At 45.0% G+C, this 20667-nt stretch overlaps 1 protein-coding gene across 6 annotated transcripts in view; it reads left to right on the forward strand.

Annotated features, from left to right (window-relative positions):
- LOC139385008 (diphosphoinositol pentakisphosphate kinase 1a) overlaps positions 1 to 19845 on the forward strand; it is a 50765-nt gene extending 30920 nt beyond the window's left edge. The window contains exons 25-32 of one of the 6 annotated variants that reach the window (XM_071129976.1): positions 262 to 355; positions 4969 to 5094; positions 7584 to 7646; positions 10066 to 10122; positions 11235 to 11414; positions 14599 to 14736; positions 14936 to 15049; positions 15713 to 19845. In XM_071129976.1, the coding sequence (XP_070986077.1) occupies positions 262 to 355; positions 4969 to 5094; positions 7584 to 7646; positions 10066 to 10122; positions 11235 to 11414; positions 14599 to 14736; positions 14936 to 15049; positions 15713 to 16353 (1413 nt within the window). In that variant the 3' untranslated portion in view covers positions 16354 to 19845. The remainder of the gene's footprint in view (positions 1 to 261; positions 356 to 4968; positions 5095 to 7583; positions 7647 to 10065; positions 10123 to 11234; positions 11415 to 14598; positions 14737 to 14935; positions 15050 to 15712) is intronic. The other 5 variants (XM_071129977.1, XM_071129978.1, XM_071129980.1 and 2 more) reach the window with 5 other exon arrangements.
- The last annotated feature ends 822 nt before the right edge of the window (positions 19846 to 20667 follow it).

Genomic DNA, 20667 nt, shown 5'->3' on the forward strand with positions numbered 1-20667 from the left:
GTTGTAGTGATAGTAGTGAAAGATGAGACAAGGATTGCAAGCATCTTTTGACCATAGAGATATACTATAAGACTTTTGTGTTCCGTGAGTTAGGATGCAGCCATAAGCCAGGGCTTTCCTGCTGTTGTTGCTCTGAGTTACCTCTCTGTCTGGCAGAGGTTACATGTGGTCCTTCAGTCTGGCAGCCAGTGATGGAGATCTGTGTATGGTGTCAAATGCTCTGAATTTGCTCCTTACCATATAATGTGTGTGTCACCCCAGGTCCTGTCGGAGACATCTTCATCCAAAGCAGGCAGCTACCGTCTCTTCCCCTCCTGCTCTCGCCAGTCCCCTGAGATGAAGCAGAGTGGTCTAGGTGGGTGTCTCCTTCCTCCCTGCTCCCTAACACGCTCAGATCTAGGATTAGTTTCCCCTCCCCCAATCCTAGCCTTAACCATTAGTGGGGGGAATGCAAAATGAACCTAAGAGCAGCGTCTAAGGGCAACTTTACCCAATCCTTCCCTTATACTGTAGCTATGGCAACTGTGTTTACCTATATCACCCCAACTGTCATTAAAACCTATGGTGGTAGAGGGAGGGGTGGCATTGGTGCTCTCACTGTCTATTTCTGAAAGAAATCAACCTGGAGTTAGATACTGTGCTAGAGGCCTAGCTAGGTACTAGTCCCGTGTATCTCAGTTGGTAGAGCATGGCGCTTGCAACGCTAGTGTTGTGGGTTTGATTCCCACGGGGGACTGGTATGAAAATGTATGCACTCACTACTGCTCTGGATAACAGCGTCTGCTAAATTACTAAAATGTCAAATGTACTATGGACGATAGTACAGGCCTAGCTAGGCACATACGGACCATGCTAGAGGCCTAGCTACTGTAGGTACATACGGACCATGCTAGAGGCCTAGCTAGGTACATACGGACCATGCTAGAGGCCTAGCTACTGTAGGTACATACGGACCATGCTCGAGGCCTAGCTACTGTAGGTACATACGGACAATGCTCGAGGCCTAGCTACTGTAGGTACATACGGACAATGCTCGAGGCCTAGCTACTGTAGGTACATACGGACCACGCTAGAGGCCTAGCTATTGTAGGTACATACGGACCATGCTAGAGGCCTAGCTACTGTAGGTACATACGGACCATGCTAGAGGCCTAGCTACTGTAGGTACATATGGACCATGCTAGAGGCCTAGCTACTGTAGGTACATACGGACCATGCTAGAGGCCTAGCTACTGTAGGTACATACGGACCATGCTCGAGGCCTAGCTACTGTAGGTACATACGGACCATGCTCGAGGCCTAGCTACTGTAGGTACATACGGACCATGCTCGAGGCCTAGCTACTGTAGGTACATACGGACCATGCTCGAGGCCTAGCTACTGTAGGTACATACGGACCATGCTCGAGGCCTAGCTAGGTACATACGGACCATGCTAGAGGCCTAGCTACTGTAGGTACATATGGACCATGCTAGAGGCCTAGCTACTGTAGGTACATACGGACCATGCTAGAGGCCTAGCTACTGTAGGTACATACGCACCATGCTAGAGGCCTAGCTACTGTAGGTACATACGGACCATGCTCGAGGCCTAGCTACTGTAGGTACATACGGACCACGCTAGAGGCCTAGCTACTGTAGGTACATACGGACCATGCTCGAGGCCTAGCTACTGTAGGTACATACGGACCATGCTCGAGGCCTAGCTAGGTACATACGGACCATGCTAGAGGCCTAGCTAGGTACATACGGACCATGCTCGAGGCCTAGCTACTGTAGGTACATACGGACCATGCTCGAGGCCTAGCTACTGTAGGTACATACGGACCATGCTCGAGGCCTAGCTAGGTACATACGGACCATGCTAGAGGCCTAGCTACTGTAGGTACATACGGACCATGCTAGAGGCCTAGCTAGGTACATGCGGACCATGCTAGAGGCCTAGCTACTGTAGGTACATATGGACCATGCTCGAGGCCTAGCTACTGTAGGTACATACGGACCATGCTCGAGGCCTAGCTACTGTAGGTACATACGGACCATGCTAGAGGCCTAGCTACTGTAGGTACATACGGACCATGCTAGAGGCCTAGCTACTGTAGGTACATACGGACCATGCTAGAGGCCTAGCTACTGTAGGTACATACGGACCATGCTAGAGGCCTAGCTACTGTAGGTACATACGGACCATGCTAGAGGCCTAGCTACTGTAGGTACATACGGACCATGCTAGAGGCCTAGCTACTGTAGGTACATACGGACCATGCTAGAGGCCTAGCTACTGTAGGTACATACGGACCATGCTCGAGGCCTAGCTACTGTAGGTACATACGGACCACGCTAGAGGCCTAGCTACTGTAGGTACATACGGACCATGCTCGAGGCCTAGCTACTGTAGGTACATACGGACCATGCTCGAGGCCTAGCTAGGTACATACGGACCATGCTAGAGGCCTAGCTAGGTACATACGGACCATGCTCGAGGCCTAGCTACTGTAGGTACATACGGACCATGCTCGAGGCCTAGCTACTGTAGGTACATACGGACCATGCTCGAGGCCTAGCTAGGTACATACGGACCATGCTAGAGGCCTAGCTACTGTAGGTACATACGGACCATGCTAGAGGCCTAGCTAGGTACATGCGGACCATGCTAGAGGCCTAGCTACTGTAGGTACATATGGACCATGCTCGAGGCCTAGCTACTGTAGGTACATACGGACCATGCTCGAGGCCTAGCTACTGTAGGTACATACGGACCATGCTAGAGGCCTAGCTACTGTAGGTACATACGGACCATGCTAGAGGCCTAGCTACTGTAGGTACATACGGACCATGCTAGAGGCCTAGCTACTGTAGGTACATACGGACCATGCTAGAGGCCTAGCTACTGTAGGTACATACGGACCATGCTAGAGGCCTAGCTACTGTAGGTACATACGGACCATGCTAGAGGCCTAGCTACTGTAGGTACATACGGACCATGCTAGAGGCCTAGCTACTGTAGGTACATACGGACCATGCTCGAGGCCTAGCTACTGTAGGTACATACGGACCATGCTAGAGGCCTAGCTACTGTAGGTACATACGGACCATGCTAGAGGCCTAGCTACTGTAGGTACATACGGACCATGCTAGAGGCCTAGCTACTGTAGGTACATACGGACCATGCTCGAGGCCTAGCTACTGTAGGTACATACGGACCATGCTAGAGGCCTAGCTACTGTAGGTACATACGGACCATGCTCGAGGCCTAGCTAGGTACATACGGACCATGCTAGAGGCCTAGCTACTGTAGGTACATATGGACCATGCTAGAGGCCTAGCTACTGTAGGTACATACGGACCATGCTCGAGGCCTATTCAAGTGGTAGCCAGGTTTTTGGTTTTAAGATTGTAGGGATGTGTAGTTATCTTGTCACTGATTTTCTTTTTTTTTTTTATCAGAGTTTTGGTAAAAATGTATTTTTTATGATTAACCATCCTAATGACAATTCTTTTGAGTTTCCAAGTGCATCTACTCAAATGTAGGATTTTCTAACAATTGAGAAACTTACTTTGAACTTACTGGTTTGAATGCTAATATTAGCTTCATAACATTGAATCAGCTGGGCCACGGTCATGAACACCATATTAGGAAGGAATAGGGTTCCATTTGCTCAATGGTGTTTTCCTGCTTTTTAAATGGAGGTCAATGGAGAAAGATTTTTAAAGCTGATTGAATGGCTATTTTTACCAGGTAGGCACCAGCAACTTAAGTAAATAAATTATACATAAACAAGAATCACTTGCCTCCAACCAAATTAATTAGAATTGTGTAATTTAGTCCAGGCCATAATTATTTATTTATTTTACAAAAGAAGACAATTAGATTTTTCACTTCAAAGTAAAATTATGTGCAGTTGTAAACCAAACAAATACACGTGTGCACAAAAAATGTCAACTTATTTTAGAAGAAATAGTGAAGCGTGCAAAGCTGCCAATATATTTGACCGCATCTGTGTAACTAGGAAGTGACATGTACCAACTTAAACCCATTTCACACCACTCTTCTGAGCCAAGCTCAGCCATGCTGGCCTGGTTACGCACCCACCATAGTTGCTGGAACTGTGCTGGAAAAGAACATCACAATCTAAATATAATGATAATATTCCATTTAGCAGATTATTTTATCCAAGGTGACTTACAGTACAGTGAGTGCCTCAATTTCTTATGCGTGTGTGTGATACCTTTAGGAATTGATCCTACGACCTTGACATTGCTAGCGTCACTCTCTTACCAGCTGAACCATATACTATCAGAGCCAGTAAGGTCTGGTCGGAGCGCTATTGTGAAAAGGGTATTAAATAAGCCTAGTGGCTCATAATAAGTCTATTTACAGTAGTTCCCTTGGCCTTGCATAGGTTAGGAGTTGGGATGTTGAATGACCTTGGTATGGGGAGTCATGTGACTACTACACCTGGGTTCAAACACTATTTGAAATCTTGCAAATACTTGTGGTGTTAGCTCTAGTCTGCCTAGAGTGAGTGCCAGATGTACGCGGTTGTATTTATATATATTTTTTATTTAATCTTTATTTAACTAGGCAAGTCAGTTAAGAACAAATTCTTCTTTACAATGACGGCCTAGGAACAGTGCCTTGTGCCTTGTTTGGGGGTAGAACGACAGATCTTTACCTTGTTAGCTCTGGGATTCAATCTATCAACCTTTGGTTACTGGCCCAATGCTCTAACCACTAGGCTACCTGCCGCCCACGGTTTCCACTTTAAAACGGTTCTGTTGGTTCCTTTGCGCCAGACAAGCTCAACAAGCCCAGATACCGTATTTGATAGGATTTCAACCCATATTTGATAGGATTTCAACCCAGGTCTGCTAAGTACCTCTCTCCCCTCATGCTAACTGAGTCAGAGCATTGTTTGAATAACTGCATGTTGTGTTGTGGTGACTAAATCCCCCACCCCTCCCACAGGATCTCAGTGTGCGGGACTCTTCAGCACCACTGTCCTGGGAGGCTCCTCTAGCGCCCCCAACCTGCAGGACTACGCACGCACACACCGGAAAAAGTTCTCCTCAGGCAGCCTGTCCTATAAAGACGGTATGTGGCCAAGATCCTGTTTCTAATTCCTCTAGCCTAGAGAGAGACACAGTGGATGGGTATTGTTAGACCTGGGGTGGGCAACCCTGGTCCTGCATACCCTGTGGCTATCTAGGACCATGGTTGTCTAACCCTGCATTAGACTGTAGACCTCCAGACCTCCATACCATCCCTCACATTGCATAGTCGCACACCAAGCAGGGCAGGTTTCCCTTCATGCTTGTAATGCACCTTGGTGCTTTTCACACTACTGAGCTGAACCGTACTGAGCCAAACTAAGCTGAGCTGGCCTGGTCACATCCACCGTAGTTGCTGGAACCATGCTGTAAAGGAGAAATATGAAAATAAATTATCCAAGCCAGCACAGTTCGGGTCGGCACGATAGTGTGAAAATGGTCATTTCTAGCCAGTAGCCAAGTTGTTGTCTTGCCAAGACCACGATGCAGCCTGCATTGATACACGTAGAAACGGTGTGGCACCCAGGTTAAGGAGCTTTGACATTTTTGGAATATGGAACATAAGTTTGTCAGATGACGATGGCATTTCTTCCTTAAAGACTAGCAAAGCACAAAGCCTGAAAAGATCAAGGCCACAAGGTAGTAGCCACAGCTGAACATATTCCCTTAGAAACCCTGACCTAAACCACATGTTACACCACTGGTGTGATCTCATATTTGTTGCATGGTTCTTATATGTTTCACATGGTCTTACAACTATTTACACGCAATAAGGCTAACGGAACACTTATCTAACTCACTACTGTAGGTATCCTGCCTCCTTCAATATCAACCTGCTGGCACATAGTGCTGCAGTATAATTAAGAAATATCTGTATAGACTTCATGTGAAATATCTGTAGTGCTTCCATATCAAGTGTCCAGTAGAAACTAGGCTAAATGTCAAAGCTGTATAAATAATCTTCAGTTGAATGGAGAAAAAAATAATCTGTAGGCCTATTTATAATGTTGACTTGTAAGACATTCTAAATGGACTTGTAAGATTTATTTATATAAATATGTATGTTTTCAAATTATTTCTAGAACGTTCCCATGGTTTCCTGATCAGAGTTGTATGTATTTATGAGACTCGGTCAGCAGATGGCTCTGGAGCTCTAGTAGAAAGTCCCAGTAGTTGATTTAGCAGAAGTCCCATTCAATGATGAGCACAGTATGCCATTGTCCATACTCTTACTTGGCCATGTTTGCTCTTACAATACGCACATATTTGCATATATGCACATATTTGCGCTGATATCACGACGCAGACATATGAGTGATTAGGCCATTCTGTATTTGGATCTGTTTGAGCCTAAATTACAGTTTTTTTTTTTTTTTTTTTTTTTTTTTTATGGAGAGGACGCCCTCGTCATTAATTGCTGTCATTGACGGTCAAGAGATGCCATTTTGTGTTTACCTGTACATACCAACTTTACGTAGCGCTCAAGCTTTTGAGTTGTTCATTGTCTTTTGTGTTGTCTAAACCAGCAGACATGGGACGACAAAGCTGTCTGTAGTTGGCTGTCCACATGGTGTCACTGTGATGTTGTCATAGCTGTTTTCCTATTGGGCTGCCATCTTCTCGGTTGTCTTGTTGCGTCTCACTCAGTGTCGAGTCACACTCATCATGTCTGCTGTTCCATTAAGTATATCATTTGCGTCCTTACTCTTGTTACTGATCATGAAAACATCTGAATCGGAGATCACTGTGATCTTTGATGTTCTCATACATAGTCCCTTTTGAAGAACCTATATTGACATGATTAGTGCTTGTGTGTGCGTGCATGTGTCTGTGAAGCTGGCCTTCCAGAAACATGATGTTGTTGAGCAGTACTTTGCTGCTGTCAGTCTTGATGCTTTGTTACTTCGAACAATACTCCAAGCTTTTGATATAGTTTGCCCAGCACCGTGGCACACCTGGAGGGCTGATAACCTAATTCACAATGGAATGGGCAAGCTAAATCAAATGCACCATATCTCCTCCTGTATTTGGGATGCAACACATCTGAAGGGAGTGGTTGGTGTTGGGGGTGTGTATAGGCCTACATCATAATTGTTGAGAAGTTGTCAAGATGGGAAATGGGTTTTTGTCTTCCTTTTTTGTCTTCCATCTCCTACATTTCCAGCCGTCTCATTTCGTCCTGTCACCATGAGAGATTTTCATCCAATGTGCCTGTAATTTGACCTTGAAAGTGTCCGCACTTCAAACACACATGTCAATTATAGCCCATCTAGCATGTTCCTACAAAAGATCCTGCCTGTCTGTCCCTTTTTTATCTTAACTCCTCTTAGAACCACAAACACTTCACATGGAGTAACTTGTGGACTTTTCTGCTATGGCCCCTAAATGCTTCCTACTGTACCGAACGCCAGAAAAACTCTTCTTGAAATAGTTAACACCCCTCCCACCAAGACCTCAAGTGTACACACACAAACCCTTTGCAGGTGTTCTGTGACCGATGGTAACACTAGTGACCTTTCTCTATTTCCTCAGAGTTGTTGTCTATGCCGGCAGTAAAGAGATTTTCTGTGTCGTTTGCAAAGCATCCGACTAATGGTACGTCTGCTTCTTTCCGGTATATTTCCACTTCTCCACCTCCGTTTGTCTTGCATGTCTTTGGAAATCTCTCTTTATTTGTACATTTCGGTTCTACTTCACGTGGCCGTTACTACCATGTTTCCCAACCCTCTGGGGTTTTTAGTTTTTCTGCTGCCTACCCATTCACTTTATCACTACCCCACATTCTCTTTGTTACAACATGGTCACCCTCACCTAATGATTCAAAGTTTGTCAGTGAAGTGTGTGTGTATACACACACACATCTATTATTTATGTTGACGATGTGTATTGAAACCATCTCTTGAAAACACCAACCAAAAACCCTCACCAACTCCTAACCCTTCCCCTGTTTCTTGTGACTTCAGTCCCCACTATTCTCATTTAATATTCTGCATTGGCAACCTAAGCTACAACTTATACCCTACACTTTTGAATAGGTGACTGGATAACTGAATAAACTGTCTTGACTGGGACAGAACGATTGGCGGTTACTGCTAAACGGGGAAAGGGTTCATGTGGTTTTTTAGTTTTTTGTTTTGTACCACGTATGGTTGTCATGATATGGATGAATCTGCATATGACCAATGTGTTTTGATTGATTGTGAAATACCTAGCTCATTGTTTTCCAGGACCTTTTTCAGTACCTTGGGCTTTTGAACACTTTCCTTGAGACACCGGTTATATTCACTGGGTAGTGGGCATCAGAAGTCAACAGAAGTCAAATGTTTTTAAACAGAAAACGAGAATTCTAATCACTCTTCCGTTTTCTGAAAATATGTTCCTCCTGGTTGGGTCTACAAGATATGTAGTGAACGTTTAAACATGATCATTATATTGGAGGGGTTTAGACATTTTCTTTGCAACACTGTCAAGGAAGAACTGGTTTTCAAGAGAAATTTTGGAAGCTCCTTTATCCAAAGTGTGCATAATTTTTTGTTCAAGTGCCCCCAGGAAGAATCAAACCCACACTCCAGGCACTATACTCTACCAAATAAGCCACACAGGCAACTACAACACAAAACAGACCGCTGTGTATCAACTGTATATTTCAGAGGGTCTATGTAGTGTATACTGCAGGGCTCTCCAACCCTGATGTAGGTTTTCATTCCAACCCTAATATAACACACCTGGAATTAAGGCTTTTATTTACAGTCTTGCATTCGTTGCAGTCAGGAGGAACTCCATGTCCAATGCTGGAAAATGATAATTAGATTGACACATGAAAACAGTAGATTACCTGCTCTGAGCACACTTCACACTCTGGGGTCCAGTATTCTGACTGTAGGGATGTTGGTTAGGGACAGGTGTACTTTGCCACTGCCTGTGGGGTCCAGTATTCTGACTGTAGGGATGTTGGTTAGGGACAGGTGTACTTGGCCACTGCCTGTGGGGTCCAGTATTCTGACTGTAGGGATGTTGGTTAGGGACAGGTGTACTTGGCCACTGCCTGTGGGGTCCAGTATTCTGACTGTAGGGATGTTGGTTAGGGACAGGTGTACTTTGCCACTGCCTGTGGGGTCCAGTATTCTGACTGTAGGGATGTTGGTTAGGGACAGGTGTACTTGGCCACTGCCTGTGGGGTCCAGTATTCTGACTGTAGGGATGTTGGTTAGGGACAGGTGTACTTGGCCACTGCCTGTGGGGTCCAGTATTCTGACTGTAGGGATGTTGGTTAGGGACAGGTGTACATGGGTAACTACCACCATTGGAGCCAACGCTGCTGGAGAGCAGAGCCACTTCTGGAGAGTAGCAGGTTCTGGAGAAGACCACCTGTTCATTTGGACTGTGTATTATATACTGCGCTGCCTATGGGATCTCAAAGCAGAAGTTGAAATACTGTACATAGTCTGTCTGTTTAGGACTACTAGGATATTCAGTCCAGTTCAATGAGAGATGGCCGTGGTCCTTTGTTGTATGGCTACTTAGGGAACAGGAACCCATCACAGACAGAAAAGGTGAGGAATATATTCTGCAATGGTTATAAAAAAGAAATACATTCCTATGTCCCATTTTTGTTTTGGATTCCAATAATAATAAAAGATGTTCTGCTCTTTTCACTAATGGAAAATGTCTGCCTCTTGTTATATTTTCCAGTTTTTTAGTAGTTTTTTGGATAAGAGCGTCATCATATCCTGTATTTGCACAAAATACTTGTCTGCTTGCTATACAACCACTAGAAAATGTGTGTATGTATGGCCTTAAGTTTGCGGGGAGGTAAGGAAAACTGTCTCACTCATATTTCAGGGTATATTTTGTGCATACCAAACGTTTATAAATGAGGGCCCTAAAATGTAATTCCAGTACATCAACACAGCACCTAATTGCTTTTATGGGATTTTTTTAATGACCGTCATTTCATTTTAAGCAACTTGAAGCATGTCAATTCACAACTGTGTGTATATATTGACTTTGATAGGGACACAGGATGACACGTGTGCTGTGGCTGTTCCCCCTCTGTGGTGGCCTGTGTCAGGTACAGTAATGAATGAGGCTAAGGTTTACATCCAACTGCAGCTTTATGCAACCTGTCAAACAGGATTGATTGTACAAAACGATTGTGACACGGCAGAAAACGCTATGCACGCTGGACCGCTTTCGTGTAGTGTGTTTTTATTGGACACCAGATTGAGTTCTTTTCTCTCTAGGATTTGAATGTATTCACAATGACACAAACATATTTGACATATCTAAGCATGTGTTGCTCCACGTCTCAGCGTTTTCAACGTCTTCAGTTCTATCACAAATGCTCCTATGTGGTCTCTCAACTTGAAACTAGTCAATGCTGTTAAAAAATGAAATGCATTAAATACAAACGCAATATTGACATTTCCTCTGTGGATGTTCATTGGATTTGTTTTTCTGTCTTCTAAACCTATAGATTGTATCCCAGAGCTTTTTCCGTAACCAAGATGAGATTGCAGTGGAGCCATGTGATACGCTATTCTGTCTTTTGGAGTTTGAGGCGTTTCTCTCTGTCAATGCTGGCGACAGTTGGATGGAGCAGATTTTGCTGAGGTCTTTGTGCAAACCTGTGGGATGATTGGGTTGGATGGGGTCTGCTGAATGTTGCTTGAAGCTTTTTGCCATTTCTGGTAGCTGGTCCAGAGCATGGAGGAATGGAATGGTTGACAGGAGAAGGTTGGCTGTTAGAAATAGCAGTAATTTACTGTACCTCCAAGTCACCCATCTCTGTCCACACAATGGGTGATACCTCTCCTCCCTCCCAGTCACCCCTTTCTGTCCGCACAATGGGTGATACCTCTCCCCCTCCTGCCAGTCTCCCCCTCTGTCCACACAATGGGTGATACCTCTTCTTTGTCCTTCCCCCCCATTACCTCTGCTGTGTCATTCATCCACTCCCTCTCCTAATTTTACCCCCCCCCCCTTACTGTCCTTCTTTCCTCTCTTCCCCCTCTACTTTCTATCCTCCTATTCCTCTCTTCCCCCTCTACTGTCTATCCTCCTATTCCTCTCATCTTCTTCCCTCATCCTTTATGGTCATCCTCTGCCTCCCCTCCTCCTTCCATCTCTGCCTCCCCTGCTCCATCCGTCCTATCCTCTCTCCTCCTGTTCCTCCTTCCCCAGAGCCCTTGGAGGAGCACCACGTGGCCCAGCTGTTGAGGCGCTTCTCCACTGATGCCAGCCTGTGCCGCCCTCTCTCTCTGGACGGGGCGCTGGCCCACCACCTCAACCAGTGCTCCTACCACCTCCGCCTCTTCCGTAACTGGCTCATCTCTGGCCAAGACCCCCTAGAGTACTTCTACGGTCAGCCCCCCAGCCCCTCTTCAACCCCCTGCCCTCCTATGCCCTTTAAACCCTCTGCTGTACTGCTTGCAGATCTGAGGTTTCGTTTGGTACTGGTGTGCTGCTAGTTACTGCCGCCGCAGTTGACTTTTGCCGCTTTGCCTTCGGGGGTTTGTTTGACGCATGCTTGCCTGAGACTTTTGGGAGAGCGGCTTGTCATTGGTGTGGTTTGGCTTTTTCAGGTGTCTTGCATTAGTTATCTTAACTGAATCTTATTTCCTCCCTGCAGTTCAGTTCTTATTTGATCTTGCTTCTTTTTAGTGCTAATGGTCTTAATTTGAGGGACTGTTGACAACGTAGATCTTTTGAACCAGGACCTGGCTGAAGTTTGGAATGTAGCTGAGCTAGTGGATGGATGTTGTCAGATGCTGTTTGTCTGAAATTAAACCCATTGTGTTGTATAAAACTGCACAGCCTGTGACTAGATCACTTGTCTGAGATTAAACAACTACCGAGGTATTACTAGAAAATGGCAATTACATATCAACTAGTTTCTGGTTATAATGACATTAGTTCAACTAGTTTTGCCCACTAGGATGTTCCTGATACAACATACTCAAACCGTGTGGCAGTTCAATTTTGCATAGTAACAGCATCCCTGTCTGGTTGGTGTAGACTTTGGTTAATGCTTTTCTATCCAATAGAGTGAACTTGGTTGTAAACTGTTTTTCGCGATTGATGTGAAATGTACACGGATTGCAGTGAACAGTGAATGGATGGTCTATCAACTGGACTGATTTGTTGCTTTGTAGACACCTTGGGCTGTATGATCTGAAGTGTTCCGGTGCTTTACTGACTGTCAATAAGACCCGTTTCACACTACTGAGTCGAGCTGAACTGTACTGCCCTGGTTACACATCCACCATAGTGGCCGAAAAAGACAGTGAAGAAAATATTCAAACCAGTACAGTTCGGGTCGGCGCAGTAGTGTGAAAGACAGCGTGCATGTCTGTCCTGCTTCCTGGATATGGTTTGAGTCGTGTGTCCACTACAATGGATAAAAATGTGTTATACAGTAGACAGAAAGCGTACCCAAACTCGCTTCAACCCAGCCTGGACAAAAAAGGGAATCGAGTGCTCGACTGAGGGACTGGAAAATCCCAAATAGCTTTTCTTACCCCAGGACACTTCAGCAGGTGACAATATATGAAAAGGAGCGCTCTGTGTCTGCATTGATCTGAGTATGTATTTATTTATGGGACATACGTCGGCTTTGGGCGCCTTCTTCAGAGACTTGGGTAGGAAACCCACCTATATAGCTGAGCCATGATTAATACTCACGTAGTGCCGTGTGATCGCATCTTTACTCTCCTGTTAGTGTCCTGGGGTAAGGGATGCTTTTTGTGTTGTACAGTCGTCTTGAATGAGATGTGTCTTGTACAGTAGCAGTCAAAAGTTTGAACACACCTACTAATTCAAGGGTTTTTCTTTATTCTGCTGTCCAACTCATCCCAAACCATCTCAATTGGTTTGAGGTCGGGGGGTTGTGGAGGCCAGGTCATCTGATGCAGCACTTCATCACTCTCTTTCTTGGTTAAATAGCCCCTACACAGCCCGGAGGTGTGGCCTGGGTCATTGTCCTGTTGAAAAACAAATTATAGTCCCACTAAGCGCAAACCAGATGTCGCTGCACAATGCTGTGGTAGCCATGCTGGTTAAGTGTGCCTTGAATTCTACATTTATCACAGACAGTGTCACAAGTAAAGCAACCCACACCACCTCCTCCATGCTTCACAGTGGGAACCACACATGCAGAGATCATCTGTTCACCTAATCTGCTTCTCACAAAGACACTGCGGTTAGAACCAAAAATCTTACATTTGGACTCATCAGACCAAAGGGCATATTTCCACTGGTCTAATGTCTATTGCTTGTGTTTCTTGTCCCAAGCAAGTCTCTATTATTATTATTATTATTATTATTATTATTATTATTATTATTATTATTATTATTATTATTATTATTATTATTATTGGTGTACTTTAGTAGTGGTTTCTTTGCAGCAATTTGACCATGAAGGCCTGATTCACGCAGTCACCTCTGAACAGTTGATGTTGAGATGTCTGTTACTTGAACTCTGTGAAGCATTTATTTGGGCTGCAATTTCGGAGCCTGGTAACTCTTATGAACTTATCCTCTGCAACAGAGGTAACTCTGGATCTTGCTTTCCTGTGGCGGTCCTCATGAGAGCCAGTTTCACCATAGGGCTTGATGGTTTTTGCGACAGCACTTGAAGAAACTTTCTAAGTTCTTGAAATTTTCCGCTTTGACTGGCCTTCATGTCTTAAGGTAACGATGGGGACTGTCGTTTCTCTTTGCTTATTTGAGCTGTTCTTGCCATAATATGGAATTAGTCTTTTGCCAAATAGGGCTATCTTCTGTACCTCTCCTACCTTGTCACAAAACAACTGATTGGCTCAAATGTGTTAAGAAGGAAAGAAATTCCACAAATGAACTTTTTAACAAGGCACACCTGTTAATTGAAATGCATTCCAGGTGACTACCTCATGAATCTGGTTGGCAGAATGCCAAGAGTGTGCAAAGTTGTCATCAAGACAAAGAGTGGCTACTTTGAAGAATCTCAAACATAAAATACATTAATTTAATTTGTTCAACACTTTTTTGGTTGCTACATGATCCCATATGTGTTATTTCATAGTTTTAATGTCTTCACTATTATTCTACAATGTAAAAAAGAAAAGCCCTGGAATAAGGTGTGTCCAAACTTCTGACTCCTCCTGTATGTGGTTACATGAATCAGACATGTCCAGTGTCTGCCCCCAGTATTGTTTGTGTGGAAACCAACCGTAGCAGAAATACACCATAATATTAGGGCAGTGTTCACCTTCCACCTCTAGTTCCAGAGAGTTACCCGGTGTGCAGGCTTTGGTTCCAGCCCAGCACTAACAAGCAAATGGAACTCTTTGTGATCAGCTGATGATAGTGCAGGGCTGGAACAAAGAACTAGGACGGCCGGTGATGACTGCAGTAGGGTGAGTGACTGGCCTTGGGGACTGGGGAGGTGGTTTTGGCTGTAGTAGTGGTCCTGCCTGCTCCAGAGACCCCTCTAACCACCTCTCCTAGCCCAGTCTGACTGAAGGATGGTGGGGCTGCGGGCCTGGGTCTTTCCCCTCTCTGACTGCAGGCTTTGAAGGCTGCTCCATGGTGCCCTCCATCTACCCACTGGAGACGTTGCACAACTCGCTGTCCCTCAAGCAGGTGGATGAGTTCATCACCGCCGTGTGTGAGACTGGTGGAGATGCCCACTCCAGGACCACAAGAGGTAATGGACTGTTACACACACACACACACACAGGAAAACCACATGGAAATGTCTTGACTTGACAGATATAAGATATCACTGGTTAATGAAACGCTTACTGGATCACAGTCCTGTGTCAACCGCTCTCCTCCTCACAGTCCTGTGTCAACCGCTCTCCTCCTCACAGTCCTGTGTCAACCGCTCTCCTCTCTCCTCACAGCTCTGTCGGCCATGTTTGACTCTCAGAACCAGCCGTCGGTGGACTCCTACATGCCTCAGAGAGTCCTCTCCTCCTCCGTATCCCCCCGACAGCGCTCTGACAGACCTCCCTGGTGTGAGTGTCCATTCTCTTTCATGTAATTCATTTACCTTTTTAGTTTGACCGGTTAAGTTGTTTTTAGAGTTGCAATGGGGAGTATTTGAGAGTGTTGATTTTGGGTTGGTATCTAGCATCAAATGACTGTCAGTAGGTCTTATTCTGGTGTGTGTACGTGTACAAAGTGTTTATTAGAAGTTGGAGTTGAAATTTCTCATTTTAAGGCTTACATGTAATTGCCTACCACAATATCCCTAGACTCCACTGTCTGTGGGCTATTTAAAGTGATTTACTACTACAGTGGCCCACCACAGCCTGTGTTGACTATCTGGGTTTCCAACCCTCTCCCACCGCTGTCTTCTATCCTCTTCTGTAAACCACTTATTTCCTGATTTTCAGAGGTGTGATCAAGGACAGAAACGTTCTGTGTTTTAATGGTGGTTTTGTTCTAAGTGAAATCCCCAGGTACCATTTTCCTTAGCGGTGGGTAGGTTTGGCTTTTTTATGTGCTAACTAGCTCACAGTTCTTTCCTCTCTGGTCATGTCTTTCCCTGCACTCAATTGTAACCTATTAGCCACAATTTCAATATGATTAACATTACCTTAGTAAACATAATTGAATTGATAGATGACTGATTGCTTGGTACATTGATTAATTGATCATTTGTTTGGTCTCTGTAGACAGCAGCGGTCCGTCCAGTACAGTGTCCAGCGCTGGCCCCTCCTCCCCCACCACGGCAGACGCCTCCCCCCATTTTAGCTTCAGCGACAAGACGCCCTTCACCCCCGAGAACAGCGAGGAGATCCACTCCTGCCATCACAACACAGTTCAGCAGGCCCCTACTGCTGGCCCCCAAAGCCCCAAATTCTCCAATCCCACCAGCCCCATGGAGGACCCGACCACCCCCTGCCAGACACCCCCAGAAGACAATCCTGAGGCCCCAGCCACCCCCAGCCACCTGCCCCTGAGTGGAAACTCTGAATCAAGGCAGGAGGAGCCAGGCGAGTCCCCTGCTTCAACTGAGGCCACTTGCGGTGAAGTTCCAGACCTCAGCCCATTGAGCCCGTCATCTTCCCCCCTGGCCGACCTCTCTCTGGGCCTTTTGGATGGATACCTCCCCGGTTCTCTCCCGGTGCTCCTGGAGCTCAGAGAGAGCGGCAGTGAGGCAGGATCCAGCGCACAGACGCCCCAGTCCCCAGAGGGGCCTGACGAGTTCTTTGACACCCAGGAGACGACGGAGATGTGGAGGGGCAGCACGGGGAGCCTCCTCCATCCTGGGACGCCACTGGAGGTGGGAGCCCCTCATGCGTCAGAGCCCTAGGTGGGGGCTCAGAGAACCAGAGAAGGAGCCTAGGTCTTCTAAGAGGCTAGAAGGAAGTAAGGTAGAACTTCCAGGGGGCTGGAAGAAGGCTTCCAGGAAGCACTTTAAAAACTCTCCTCTGCCAGTTCCATGTGGTGAACCCCCAGTGGAGCATTCTAGTGACCTAGTCTTAGACCAAGGCCCTGTGGCTTGTAACTTATGTCTGGTGAATAGTGGATCAGGCTGCTGCTTCTTAGTGCTTCTCTACCCTGGTCGTGTTCATGAGGCACAGAAACGGAGAAAAAGGGAGAGGACTTCCTGGACTTGTCCGTTAATTGTGTCCATAATTTTCCATTTCCGTTACATAATGAGCACGACCCCAGTCCCTCTCCCACAGCTGTCTGTGAACCAGCCGTTGTAGGAGAACTCAGTGTGACCATAGAACTACCACAGAGTACAGTACAACATCCTTATCATGACTGTCATATATGGATGTTTTTGTCCCTGTGTCCGATAGAAAGCCACTTGTTCTGAAGTGAACCTTTGATGTTGCTGGTGTAAACAGTCTATAATGGGTGACATCTTCTATCCACTGAACAGCCCTCAGTGTGCACCATCTTCTATCCACTGAACAGCCCTCAGTGTGCACCATCTTCTATCCACTGAACAGCCCTCAGTGTGCACCATCTTCTATCCACTGAACAGCCCTCAGTGTGCCCCATCTTCTATCCACTGAACAGCCCTCAGTGTGCCCCATCTTCTATCCACTGAACAGCCCTCAGTGTGCCCCATCTTCTATCCACTGAACAGCCCTCAGTGTGCCCCATCTTCTATCCACTGAACAGCCCTCAGTGTGCACCATCTTCTATCCACTGAACAGCCCTCAGTGTGCACCATCTTCTATCCACTGAACAGCCCTCAGTGTGCCCCATCTTCTATCCACTGAACAGCCCTCAGTGTGCACCATCTTCTATCCACTGAACAGCCCTCAGTGTGCGCCATCTTCTATCAACTGAACAGCCATCAGTGTGCGCCATCTTCTATCCACTGAACAGCCCTCAGTGTGCCCCATCTTCTATCCACTGAACAGCCCTCAGTGTGCCCCATCTTCTATCCACTGAACAGCCCTCAGTGTGCACCATCTTCTATCCACTGAACAACCCTCAGTGTGCACCATCTTCTATCCACTGAACAGCCCTCAGTGTGCACCATCTTCTATCCACTGAACAGCCCTCAGTGTGCACCATCTTCTATCCACTGAACAGCCCTCAGTGTGCACCATTGTGGAGATCTCGCCAAAAATAACTGAAACAACATTTCAATTTGACAGGTGGGCTAGCATATTGCATCATGTACATCGCTACATACATACCGTTTACTATAGCTAGAATTGCAGCATGTCCACCAACTCATGGACATTGTAAAAGAAGATGGTTTGAGAGACATCTCATTTCAAGTAGTGTGAGTAATACGTTTATTTTTCCTGCTGGGAAATGTACATGTCAAAATGTCATCAAGTCGTTTTGAAATGCATTTTCAGTTGGCAACTTTATTGCAGTATATTGAAATCATGGTCTTGTCACCCATTGAAATGATAAATGCACCACATGACTGGTCTGTGACATTTCATCAAACAGAAGATGTCACCCTGTGTGTCTCCCCAGTTCTCCTATTCTAGGCTCTCCTCTCCCTGTGATGGTCTGTAACACCGTAAAGGTCTGTTCACTTGATATGCGCCACAACTGTATTGCATCGAGCCAACAATAGCCACGGTAGGCTCTTTCTTGTTACTCTGTTCTTGCGCTGCACCCGACCAAGCAGCGCTCCACACCTTGTGCCAATCAAGTGAACAGGCCTTAGAAACTCCTGACTAGCAGCTGAGGTCTTTTCTTAGGGGTAAAGAAGATCTCCACTACATGTGTGGTGAGATTTATTATTTCCGTTTCCTCTTGAGATTCAATATACTCAAATCCGAGCCTGGTCCCCCACTGCACAGATGTAGGATCTTAATTTGAACCAGTTTGCTACAGCAGGAAAATCATCCTGCAGGAACTGGAAATGTGGATTATTATTAATGGACATTTTTGTAAGGAGTCATTTGATACATTTTTAGGTGGAAATCACAAACGTCAGAATCCCTTTTAAACATCAAATACACTACACAATTTACATTTCCTGCATTGCAGGAAAGTTCTCCTGCAACATCGTGATCAAATGAAGATCTTACATCTGTGCTGTAGCTAGCTCTTCTATTGTTGTCAAGCCATACATGTTGTCACGACAATGAACGCAAACACACAGGAGTTGGCTAAAGCACAAACGGACTGGAGCACCAGGCTACTATCCCTGTAGCCCCTAGTCACTTCCCCTAGCCCCTAGTCACTTCCCCTAGCCCCTGAAGGACCTGCATAGGAGGGAGCAGTACTCTACTGACTGTAAAAAATAATCCACGTTTGATTCGATCACAACTTGTGCACTGCTTTTTTTTTTTTGCCAAATTCCTTAAACCTTAACTACCACTTTAATATAAGTAATCATATAGAAACCATATGAGGAGAGATCTATATTTAACTTTGAATGACTCCTAGTGAGGTGATATTTTTAATGCAGAGCCATCAGATTTATTAACAGTTTTAACTTGTATCATAGCAACTGTATATTTTTGTAAAAGATCACCTCAAACATTACTGTATTAAGCAATCTTTTTTTTTCACTGAACAAAGGAGGTCGGGGTATTTTTGGATGGTTCTCTGTGGTTCCATTGCGTTAGACAGTTTTTGTTGCAGGGCCTGTTCTGTGTGTGGACTGTTATCAGTGTGTGTGTGTGAGAGAGTAAATGAGATTCTGTATTTGACTATTGGGGTTGGTACAGTCGTATCGTGATGTACTGTAGAGATGATTATTTCTGTCACGTAACACAATTTCATGTCAGTCAAAGAATGAACAACACTGCTGCTGCATAGAAGCAACATTAACACTGTAATCTGTCATTGTTTCAGTGGACATTTACAGATGTGTAAAAATCTAAACAATGAAATGATATCTGATTGTGTGTAATACCTCTGGTCTGTGTCTCTGGCCTACAGTAGTGGTTAGTGTTGTCTGTTGTAAAGTGTTTGCAACTTTCATCTGCAATTCAGGATGCTAAACTACACTGAAATGCTATATCTGTTTGGTTTGGAAAGAGTGATTCATTTTGAGTCAACTTTTTGAAGGAGATGGAAAGTGAGGAGATAAAATGAAATAGCATAATGAAGAATTCCCTGTTTAGCTGCTATGCACTTCTAAACTCTTCATGGAGGCTTTACGAATGAAAAATGCACTTAAATGCTTTTGGAGCTCTCAGTGATTTCAGCCTTTTAACTTAAAAGATTCAGCTGAGAAAACGCACTCTGCTTTAATTTCTATGCTATTTGCTGTGTGGGGTAATCGGCTCAATGGCTCTATGGTTTCTACAAATGCAGCTTTATTTCTCTCAATGATGTTCTGAATAAAATGTCCTGTGAAATGATATTTCTCCCTCTGTGTGGATTTGACTTGCATGGCATGTGAGTACATGGCTGTCTGAGGAATGACTGGCCTTTTCATATAACCAGGCTTTTCCTGTTTTATATTTGTGAGCATCTGGACGGTACACAACGATTCCACAACAACCAAAAGACAGTATGGTGGATTGTACTTGCAGTACATAGCAACCCTTTACCAGCAGATAACAATATGGTTTACATTGACAATGCTTTTGTCTAGATAACATAAAAATGTCATCTAAATTGTGATTTGAATTGGTATGTTGGTGGCAGCGAGCGGTGGGTTATTGACTGATTGGGTCTACAGGGGTGCATCCTCACCCCTTTTTACGTTGACAGTATTTCCTATCCCCCAGTAGGTCAGTGACGTGAGCACTAGCATTTTGTTAATGGTGTCATACAGCCCAGTAATGTCCATTGGGGCAACAACTGCCAGATGCCTCGTGCAACAGGGGCCTGTTCAACGAAACAGAATGTTCTGATAAAAAATGTGTTGTCTCATGTACCATTGTCATGTATACCAAACAAAAATATAAACGCAACATGTAAAGTGTTGGTCCCATTTTCATGAGCTGAAATGAAACAACTAAAACCAGATAAAAAGTAATGGAACAATTACATTTTTTAAATACGATAGTCTTAGAGAACAAACAATCAGGGTTCTTCTAAAATGTAAAAAATGTCATGGCATTGAATTTGTTCCAATATTTGAGTCACTCAGATACTCTAAGAACAAGGCAAAGCCATGAGAAAATGTGTATTATTGAAGAAAATTGGCTTTAAAACTGAATGTGTTCTCAGCCGCATG

The sequence above is a fragment of the Oncorhynchus clarkii genome, chromosome 26 (genome assembly GCF_045791955.1).
Source record: "Oncorhynchus clarkii lewisi isolate Uvic-CL-2024 chromosome 26, UVic_Ocla_1.0, whole genome shotgun sequence".
NCBI classification, from domain to species: domain Eukaryota; kingdom Metazoa; phylum Chordata; class Actinopteri; order Salmoniformes; family Salmonidae; genus Oncorhynchus; species Oncorhynchus clarkii.